Source organism: Carlito syrichta, unplaced genomic scaffold (genome assembly GCF_000164805.1).
Source record: "Carlito syrichta isolate Samal-C Ts95f unplaced genomic scaffold, Tarsius_syrichta-2.0.1 Scaffold315923, whole genome shotgun sequence".
NCBI classification, from domain to species: Eukaryota; Metazoa; Chordata; class Mammalia; order Primates; family Tarsiidae; genus Carlito; species Carlito syrichta.
In genome coordinates this window covers 213,060-224,078 of record NW_007260019.1, presented here as the reverse complement: position 1 = coordinate 224,078, position 11,019 = coordinate 213,060, and the positions used below count along the sequence as shown (strand labels likewise).

Genomic DNA, 11,019 nt, shown 5'->3' with positions numbered 1-11,019 from the left:
TTGGGCAGCAGAGGTGAGTGGATTGCCTGAGCCCGCGGGTTCGAGACCCGCCTGGGCGCGAGACCTCATCTCTACAATAAATCAAAAAATCAGCCGGGCGTGGTAGCACGCACCTGTAATTCCGGCTACTCGGAAGGCTGAGGTGGGAGGATCGCCGGAGCCCAGCAGGTCGAGGCTGCGGTGGCCGGAGGCGGCCGCTGCACTCCAGTCTGGGCGACAGAGTGAGACTCCAACTCAAAAAAAAAAGAAATGCTCCTTCAAGGCATTTCTCAAATTGTAATGTGCCTAAGAATCACTGGAGGCGTGCATTTAAAAAAAAAAAAAGATTCGTGGACCCTGTCAGGTCAGTGTTTCTGAGGTGGGTGGGCCATTTGTCCTATGATAGTGTCTAACGTATGGATCTAGTTCAGCCAATGTCTAGCTTCTCACCCAGCACTTTCTGAACTGAACAGAGGTGCATCATGAGACCCCTCAGACTGTGCATCCCTGGAGGGCGAAGCTACCACCTTCCAACCAAGAATCACAGTTTTTTGTTTTTTTGAGTTGGAGCCTCATGTTGTCGCCCGGGCTGGAGTGCAGTGGCACGCTCACAGCCACTGCAGCCTCCACCTGCTAGGCTCAGGTGATCCTTCTGCCTCAGCCTTCCAAGTAACTGGAACTACAGGCACGTGCCAACATGCCCAGCTGAGAATCACAGTTTTAAAAATATTTTTTAAATGCCCACTTCTGTTTTTCTCACTCGCCTCACACTCTTTCATTCCTTCCTTCCCGAGGCATTTCCTTACACCATGACCTTCTGGCCTGAGCATGCTTATCCAATTATGTCCTTGCTTAAGAAACTGCAGAGGCTAATCTTGAAACAAACTGGGCATGGCACCCCGATGGTGGAATCCTTCCACTTAAGAGAGTCACGATTAGTCCCCTACTGGGCTGCAGCCAAGATGATGCCAGCCAGACCTCTGAGCAACAATGACTTAAGATAGCCATCAGGACAAAAACAGGCAAGGCTGAGCCTGTACCACTCCTGCATGTTTCTCACATTTCCCTTTAAAAACTCGATGATGGATTGAGAATTTGAGGTCGTCTTTGTAACTTCAGTCCACCATCTTCTCGGATTGCTGGCTCTTGAATAAAACCTATATTTCTTTCCACCAATTTTCAGTCTCTTGAGTTCGGCTTTCAGGCAACAAATGGCCGGACCTGGGTCTGGTTACAGCCTGACATAATACAAGGCATACAGGTGGCTCTTCACAAATATTGTTGGACAGATGGATAGAAGGATAAATTCAGGGAGACAATCTTCAAATAAAATGTAAATTATTTTGCTAGCTCACCTCCAAAGAGGGATGGTATGATGTTTAGCACAGACTCAGAAGCCTAGCTGCCTGGGTTCAGATCCTGGTTCCATTACTAAGAGCCATTTGACACTGGGCAAGTTACTTAAATCACCCTGTGTCTACGCTTGCTTCTCTCTACAATGAGGAAACAAATAATATTTACCCCATCAGACAGTGATGAGGATTAAACAAGCAGAATTGAAAATATAAAAGAGTTTTGGAGGTGTAGAAACTCTGGTCCAATGCTGCAGAAAGGCTTGCCCACTTTCAGATGAGCTGGATAGGCATTGCTAGGCTTGCCGTCTTGCCACAGTCGTGTAATGAGACTGCCAGAAAGAGCTTCTGTATAAGTCGGGGGGTCCTGACTGGACATTAGAAGATAATACTAGCTCATCTGAAAGTGGGCAAGCCTTTCTGCAGCACTGGACTAGAGTTTCTAGACCTCAGGTCTTTTCTTCCACAACTCTTTCATATTTTCTCACTGAGGGTGGAAATTGCCACAGCTGTATCTAACAAATATTAGTTATAGCTGTACCTTAAGCAGCACGAAGCTGGCAAGAAATGTGCCTACTTCATTCCTAAGATAGCAAATTTATAATTACTGAATTTAGTTCACATCTGATGACATTTTATAGAAATGTGTCTATCAAAATTATGAACTTCGCAGCAACTTGGGTGGACTTAGAGTATATAATACTGAGTGATCTATCACAGAAACAAAGAAATGAGTACCACATGTCTTCACTCATAAGCAGATCTTGAACAATTATCATAATACCCTAAGAAAGGGATTGGCAGTACTGGGAAATGGCCAGGGGATGGCGGGGCGGACACACCTCATCAACAAGGGTACCTGCATGGTGAACATTTGTATACCTAACCCTAAATTGTACCCCACATTTTTTAAATTAAAAAAAAATGAATTTCCTTACTTCCAGACTACTTTATAGTATTACTTTTACTAACTTCATTTAAATAGTACAACAAATACTTGTCAACTTAGTATCCATTCCCCAAATTAAATATTACCAATGATTAATTCTATTTTAACCCCTTTCTTATCGTATCCCCGCATCACCCTGAAAGGCACCAACACCCTAATTTTTAATATATAATTATCTGAGCAGGCCTAGAGTTTGGAGGTCAGGAGGCGGGGACTGGGAACTCACAGTCGGCCGTCCCCCACCCCCACCCGCCCCCTTCCAGGCCAGCCCCACCCTCTCACCTCTCTCATCATTCCTTCCTCTCTCTCCTCTTCCCCTCTATTCTTCCCCCTTGCCACCCCCACCCCCTGCCTCGCCCTAAAAGTTACCAATATGCTAGTTTTTAATAGATCACTATCTTGCTTCTTTTATTATATTTTAATCAATATTTTTTATGATGATGTTGTGGGGTACAGTTAAGGGTTAGGTATACAAATACATTTCGTTCACGCACCCTGTTGATAAGAGGTGTTTCCCTCCCCAGATAGTTGCTACCGTTAATTCCATCTCCCTCTCCCCCCATAGTTTCCCACTACTGTCATTCATTTTCTTAAAGTATTACATTGGATATTCAAGGTCCATTATATGAGTGAGAACATGTGATACTCGGATCTTTGTTTCTGTGAGAGGTCACTCAGTATTATAGACTCTAGTTCCATCCAGGTTGCTGCGAAATTCATGATTTTGTTCTTTTTTACGGCTGCGTAATATTCCATTGTGTATATGTACCACATTTTTTTAATCCAGTCCTCTTTTGATGGGCAGCATGGTTGTTTCCAGGTTCTTGCTATTGTGAACAATGCTGTGGTTTATCTTGCTTCTTAAAAATAAATTATTTTTTCACTTAAAAAAGAAATATATCTATTTTTATTCACTTTAATAAAGGCCACATGCCAACCCAGACCATTTAAAGACAAAGCAGTGGCAGGATGCGGTGACTCAAGCCTATAATCCCAGTACTTTGGGGGCTGAGGCAAGAGGACTGCCTGAGTCCAGGGGTTCGAGACCAGACTGGGCAACTTGGTGAGACGTTGTCTCTACAATAAAATCAAAAAATTAGCCGGGCATGGTGGCATGTGCCTGGAGCTCCAGCTACTTGGAAGGCTAAGGCGGAAGGATCACCTAGGCCCAGCAGGGTAGCTGTGAGCGTGCCACTGCACTCTAGCCTGGGTGACGGAGTAAGACTCCAACTCAAAAAAATAAAAAATAAAATATATATATATAAAAAAATAAAGACAAAGCAGTTAATTCTACTTACATGAAAATCACCATCTTTGATGTGATAAAAGTTTGTAATGCGATAGGAAAGAACTAATAAACATGAACAGTGGAATTTTTAAGGGGACTTTGGGCTGCGGAGGAAAGCCAGATCTTAACTTATATACAGAAGGAAGTAGATACCCTGAATATAAGAAGTGCCAGGAAATCCCCCTGCCTAAAATATATTTACTCAAAGTCTCCTATTAGGTCTGGTGTCTCCGGAAGGTTACTCAATTACTTAAACTAGTGTTAACATAGCCCCAAGAAAGTATGACTTCCTCATTTCTAAAAATAAAAGAAAGTCTGACCAATCATTTTATCATCCAAGTATGAAGCCTGAATGTCATCTTGTGTCTTTTTATAACCAAATCTAAAACTTGCTGACTCTTTCTTGAAAATATCTTTGGATTCCTGTCTTCCAAACATCTACTACGAAGCCCTCTGTCTACCTGGATGATTACAGAAGCTTCTAACCTAGCATCTCTCTCTCTAGCCCATCATACAAACCCATCATCAGATTAATCTTCCAAAAATATATTACATCAGGCTCCCCACTGCCACAGACTAATGTCCAGACTCTCAAACCAGAACTTTAAGTCCCACATTCAATACTGTTGATATCACTGCCTCCTGATATAAACTCTACTCCTCTGCAAGCCCTTACTAAGCTTCCTAAGGTCTGTCCTGTTGGTCTGACCACCAGAGTCACACACCTTTGTTGAGTTACCATAGAATCTTTAAAACTAAAAATTTTAAGACGGTTCATCTAGTTTAAAAACAGAGACTTATTCAAATGTTTTTCTAATCGTCTTATAAACTCTCGAAACATATTCTATTGTTACCTCAATTCTGAATCAACCTTTTTATTTCTTGGCCCTATAAACTGCCAGATCCCCTATGTTTCAAAGATTCTACTTTTGCAAAGGGATCGACTGATTCTTCTAATAGGATGCCTTGACATCTTAGCAAGCTTCTCTTGTCTAAATGGAGTCCATGGGGGCCAGATCTCATACAGCCTTGAAGGACCCTGTGAAGATCTTAGTTTTAGCTCAGAGGGAGGTGGGCCACTAGAAAGTTTTTCACTGATGAGTGACACAATCTGACCTCGGTCTTAAAAGAACCACGCTGGCAGAGCCAACAAGATTTCCTGGTGGAGTGAATGTGGTGCTCAAGAAGAAGAGAGGTGTCAAGGATGCCATCGAGGTTTTAGCCTGATCAGCTGGAAGAATGGAGTTGCCATTAACCAAGAGGAGAAAGATTTGGGGAGGATCACGTTTTAAGGGAAAAATAATGGGCAATATTTAAGAGGCCAGTTTGATATCTGAGTGGAAATTTAAAGTAGACAGGCAGTTATACACATAAGCAACTCATTGGGGGTCTGGGCCAGAGCTCTAACTCTGTGCATTGCCAGCATCGAGATGATATTTAAAGACTTGACGTAGGATGAGCTCATCCTCTGGTTGTGAATGCAGGCAGGCAATGGAAGGGGTCCAAGGCTCAAGCCTTGGCATACACACACAAAAAGAGGTTGGGGAAATGAGGGACCCAGCAAAGGAAACTGAGAAGGAATGGTCAGTGAGTTAGAAAGAAACCCGAAGAGTGGTATCCTGGACACCAAGGGAAGACAGAGCTTCAAGGAGGGAGTAATCAGCTGTGTCAGAAGCTGCCGATGTTGAGACTGACATGGACTGAGGATGGACCACTGGATGTATTACCAAGGAGTGCACGGGGAGTTTTGGCATAGTAGCGGGCTTGACATTTGAGCCTATTTGGAATGAGTTAAAAGGAAGAGAAGAGGGGATAAGAACGGGTGAATACGGACAACTTCTTCAAGATTTTCTACAGGTAAAGACAAAAAGCAGGTGGTCCATGCTGGAGAGGCAGAGGGATCCTGAGAGGGTTTTAATGACAGGATGTCTGTACACGGCTCAAGACGAGCTATCAACCCACGGGAGAGATGACAGCAAGGAAAGAGTGGGTAGGATGGCCAGGGTGGTTTTCCTTTTTTTTTTTCTGTGAGTTGGAGTCTCACGCTTGTCGCCCAGAATGGAGTGCAGTAGCACGCTCATGGTCACTGCAGCTTCAACCTGCTGGGCTCAGGCGATCCTTCTGCCTCAGCCTTCCAAGTAGCTGGAACTACAGGTGCATGCCACCAAACCTGGCTAATTTTTTTTTAATTGTAGAGACGAGGTCTTGCCAAGTTTCCCAGGCTGGTCTCGAACCCATGGGCTCAGGCAATCCTCTCACCTCTGCCTCCCAAAGTGCTGGGATTACAGGCGTGAGCCACCGTGCCCGGCAGAGTGATATTCCTGAGTGTGGCGAGAGGTGGTGGGATCCAGGGCACAGGTGAAAGGGTTGGCCTCTGGTGAGAAATGAGAAAGCCCATTCATTGTATCAGGACAGAAAACAGGGTGCACAGGCTCAGGTACAGGGAGGAAGGTAGGTATGTGGGGAGAACTTGAGGAAATTCCCTTCCTAAGGTTTCTTTTCCTCAGTGACACAGGAAGCAAAGCCTTCAGCTGAGGAGTCTGGAGAAGATGGTGTTTGAAAAGAGGAAAAATAACTGCTGGGTGAGTGACCAGGCTAGGGAATATCAGATTCAGTTCAGGTAAGTGGTGAGAAATTACAAGTGCAGGGCTCTGCAGGGAGATGTGTCTTCCTGGAATCACAAGGGTGTGAGGACAGAGCAGGCAAGGCACCGGATCTCACCTGGCTGGGATCTGACCATGTGAGCACGACAACCTAATAAGGAATCAAGCGGCTAACACTGAGGGAACAACAAGTTCCGCGACATCCGTGGGGAGTAAGGAACGTAGAGGACGAGATCAGGAGAGGAGGCCGAGGGCTGGGAAGACGGTAGAAAGGACTTTTACTTAAATATTGTGGCCACCAAGAATGATGATGGCAGGAATGTCAGAAATGGTGACAAGGAGGCAGGCACTAACATGATCAAAAAACAAAAACACCGGGGTGTGACCCAGAGGCCTTAGGCAACTGCAGTGAGGAAGGGCTTTAGAGACGAGGGGAGGAGAGCAAGTTGGAAGCATCAATAAAAAGCAAGGAGAAACATGTACCTAGTTCAAAATCTGCCCCCCATGTGGGAATCAGGAACTCTAACTTATAAAGCACCATCTATGAGTGGGGCTCAAAGAGCTCTGAGTTAACTGCTGTTACTAGAACACCCCTTTCTAGAACATTCCTAGCAAGATAACTGGTGCTGTGCTAACCACCTCAGCCAGATTCTCTCCTCGCCCAGAGAATGGCAAGGCAATTCAAAGTGGCTAGCTCCCATATACCAGAACAGGAAGAAAAGCCTGATAACATATGATGTCTAATTCTTTTATTATTATTATTATTGATTGATCCCAGTGTTTACTGAACACTAGGTGTGCGCCAGGCATGACATTTGGTCTGGGAACACAGTGAGGTACACAACAGTCAAAAATACCTAATTAGACCAGCAAATGATAGAACAAAAGGCCAAACAAGAGAACACCTTTAGAGTGTGTGTTCAGGGACAACATCTCTAAGGAGGTGATATTTAAGCAGAGAGTTGGGCAAGAACTCTCAGGGTCACCATCTCCCTAATCCGATTTCTCTTCCTTTTGAAGCAAAGCACAGAGGTCATCAAACAACAGAAGGGCAGTTACAGTTGCTGGTTTGGCAAAGCCAGGATTCTGATTTCACACTCTGCTCCATTCTAAGGAGTCCCATCTCTCGGCTGAGTGTGCAGCCTCTCCACCCAGTCCCAGTCTAGGCAACAAGGAGAGAACCTCCTCCAGTTCAGGTGCCAGGTTCCCGGAAAGCAAAAGGTGACATCTAATTCTTGTTTTTTTTAAGTCAGATTCCCACTCTGTTGCCCAGGCTGGAGTGCAGTGGCCCGCTTATGGTCACCGCAGCCTGGACCTGATCCTTCCGCCTCAGCCTTCCAAGCAGCTGGAACTACAGGCATGCACCATCGTGCCCAGTTAATTTCTCTTGATTTATTGTAGAGATGAGGTCTCGCCAAGTTGCCCAGGTGGGTCTCGAACCCGTGGGCTCAGGCAATTCTCTCACCTGGCCTCCCAAAGTACTGGGACGATAGGCATGAGCCACTGCACCTGGCCGACATCTAATTCTTTTATTTTTCATAAATCGTTCCTTTGTACAAGTCTCTGGAAATAGGTACAAATGTGCCCTTTTAAACCAAATCAACTGTTTGTAGTAGACTCACCCAGCACATGAAGAAAGAAGCGGGTGGCACCTGGGACAGGTGGCAGCGACTCGATTTTATACTCGTCTTCATCGGATGGCCGTAAGTTTAAGACCGTGAGTTCGCCGGACGTCGTGTTCAAACGCACCCGCTTCTCAAAAGGCGGGAAATCTTTTTGCTCCGCTTGCTCCCATTCGACGACTTTGTCCTTTTGCTTCGTCCACAGGATTTCAGTGAACGGCTCAGAAGTCGGTTTTGATGGAGAGAATGTCACATTGCCATTCACAGTCCCATATACCGACAGAAGATCACAGCCGGTGAAACCTAAGAGGAGAAAAAATTAGTTAGAAAAAAATGGCTTTTGTGGCAGAAATTATTCACCAGGTGTAAGCTGCTGCTGAAAGTACATGAAATCAGAACATGCTTGGCCAGGAAGAGCTTACCCTTAAATAGGGAACCGGGGCCTGCAGACATCCAAGAGGTGGATTCCACGCTCACAGAGCACTGACGATGCGCGAGGGACTACCGGCCGTGCTGGGAGAACAGCAGCAAAGAACACGGGCATGGCCACAGGCCCTCCGGGAGGCCATTCTGGGAGAACACACTGTGCATGCTATACCGGAGGGGAGCAGGGGAGCTGCCTGGTCAAGGCCCTCCCCCAGGAAGTGATTCTGGAAGGGACACAGATGGCACGAATCACTGAAGGACGAAGGGGAGGCAACCAGCTGAGGGCTGGGTGGGTGAGTGGGTGGGGAAGGGGAGGAGAGATGGTCATGCAGATAAAGGAAGCAGCACCAAGAAGGAAGCCTCTGAATCAAGCAAGAGTGTGCCTTGCTTGAGGAAATGCAGGTAGTTCCTACTGACGAGATGCAGAGGGATGGCAGGTGGGGGGGTGACGCAGAGAGGGGCCGGGTCACATGTGCAGTGAGGTACGCTCAGGGTTTGGACCCATCCCAGTGGTAAGAGGGAGCCACAGAAAGGTTTGAACCATAGACTGACCTGATGTAATTTAAGCGTCTGCAGGCTGACTGTCTTTGGTGTGGGGAATGACTGTCAGGAGCAAGCATGGAGGCAGAGAAACAGGAATAAGTCATAGCTGTAGCAACAAGCGCAGTGGACAGGCCACTGTTGGTGGTAGGGACAGACAAGAGGACAGACTCAGGACATGTTTGAGAGATGGAATTAACAGGGCTCAGTGAGGGGGAGGGGGAGGAGTGGACAGGACTGTCAGGGCGCTTTCTTGGCTGACCAAGAGGGGTCATTAACTGAGACCAGAAATGGTAACTGGCAAGTCAGGGGATGGGATGAAGATTAAGGACTCGGGGATCAGGCTGGTGGGGAGTTGGAGCTGTCTCCAGCCTGCTCTCATGAGCCAACTGCCAGCATCTCTGCCTGCTCCATTCAGCGAATTTTAGTTGATGGCTTAAAATCCCCCACAGTGGGGATATTTGCAGCACAGAAACCAACTAGTGCTTTATATCAGAGCTTCCCCCACCTCCACACCCATCCAGTTGCTAAATATTTATTAAAACCACAAGACTTGGATATTCTTGATGCCCCAAAATGGGTTTAAATGCATCTCGCTCCAAGACTTGACTTTCTTTTTTTTTTTGAGTTGGAGTCTCACTCTGTCGCCCAGACTGGAGTGCAGTAGCCGCTCCTGGCCACCGCAGCCTTGACCTGCTGGGCTCCGGTGAGCCTTCCGCCTCAGCCTTCCAAGCAGCTGGAACTACAGGCGTGTACTACCACACCTGGCTAATTTTTTGATTTACTGTATAGATGAGATCTCGCCAAGATGCCCAAGCGGGTCTTGAACCTGTGGGCTCAGGCAATTCACTCACCTCGGCCTCCCAAAGCACGGGATTACAGGCTGAGCCACTGAGCCCAGCCTTGACTTTCTTATTAAGAGACAACAGCAGCTATTTAGGGTTAACATTAAAGGTGAACTAAACACCTGTTCGAAGTTTTTGCCTGGTAGCAATTAGGGTTATTGAAAGTGCACAGGATAAATCAAGAATATTGAACAGACCTGTCCAACAACCCCCGCGGGTCCCCTCCCACTGTGAGAGCTTTTCTGTCGTCTCAATAAATACTACTTTCTAAAAAAAAAAAAAAGACCTGTCATAGACAACAGCATTCAGTAATTTCAAATAAAAAGCAAACATCCACCATTTGTCTATTCGCAAGGATTTTCAGAACCCATCTCCATTAACTAAGGGGGCTGCCTTCCAAAATATGCCGACGTCTTTCTGTTGCTTCGCTGACCACACATGACCTCTTCCCCTCAACAGAACGTGGGAGAAGGCAGACGGAAAGGAGCAGATGAGGGGGGACAGTCCATCCACACACACAAATGGAGGCTCAAAAAAGTCCTCTAAATATGGACGAGTGAATGTACGATAGTGAGTAGGGGATTGGTGGAGGAGGGTAGGCAGGAGATGAGCCATCACAGCCTGGATTTATGAGGAACGTCTCCATCTTTCCCAGGGAGAGGCGCTGTCTCCTGGGCTTGAGAACAACGGAAAGAAAGTGGCCAGGGATGGAGCTAGAGGTGACGGGAGAAACAGGAGCCGAGAAAGGGAAACTGCAGCTCGGAAGAAATCACAGTACAGCTGACTCTTGAACAACACGGGTTTGAACTCCGAGGGTTCACTTTTTTCCCTTGTGGGGGGCTGGGGTGGAGTGTAGGAGCATACTCCTACGGATGTATGCCCAGGCTGGAGTGCAGGAGCATACCCACAGCTCACGGTAACCTCAACCTCCTGGGCGCAGAAGATCCTTCAGAGCCTCTGTCCCCCTAAGTAGCTGGGGCTAAAACTCATGCCGCCCGCCATGCCTGACTAACTTTTTTATTGTCTATAGAGATGAGGGTTCACTGTGTTGCCTAGGCTGGCCTTGAACTCTTGGACTCCAGCAATCCTCCCACCTTGTCTTCCCACAGGATGAGCCACCCCATTCGGCCAAGGATCCGCTTACACAAAGATTTTCTTCTGCCTCTGCCACCCCTGAGACAGCAACACCAGCCCCTCCTCCTCCCGGTCCTCCTCCTCAGCTTATGAAGTGTGAAGACAAGGATGAAGACCTTCATGACGACTGACTTCCACTTAAGGAACAGGAAAGATATTTCCTCTCCCCCACACTTTTCTTAGTAAAATATTCTCTTCTCTAACTTACTTTATTGCCAGAACACAGCATATAATGTGTCTAACTCACAACATACATGTTAAGTAACAGTTTTTGTTATCGA

The 11,019-nt window shown here is 46.6% G+C and overlaps 1 protein-coding gene across 3 annotated transcripts in view; it reads right to left on the bottom strand.

The window, feature by feature from the left end:
* CD58 (CD58 molecule) overlaps positions 1-8,306 on the bottom strand; it is a 32,932-nt gene extending 24,626 nt beyond the window's left edge. For all 3 annotated transcript variants that reach the window (XM_008073517.2, XM_008073518.2, XM_008073516.1), the window contains exons 1-2: positions 8,216-8,306; positions 7,794-8,096 (exon numbers count right to left, since the gene is read on the bottom strand). In XM_008073517.2, coding sequence (XP_008071708.1) covers positions 7,794-8,096; positions 8,216-8,246 — 334 coding nt within the window. In that variant the 5' untranslated portion in view covers positions 8,247-8,306. The remainder of the gene's footprint in view (positions 1-7,793; positions 8,097-8,215) is intronic.
* Positions 8,307-11,019: the final 2,713 nt, after the last annotated feature.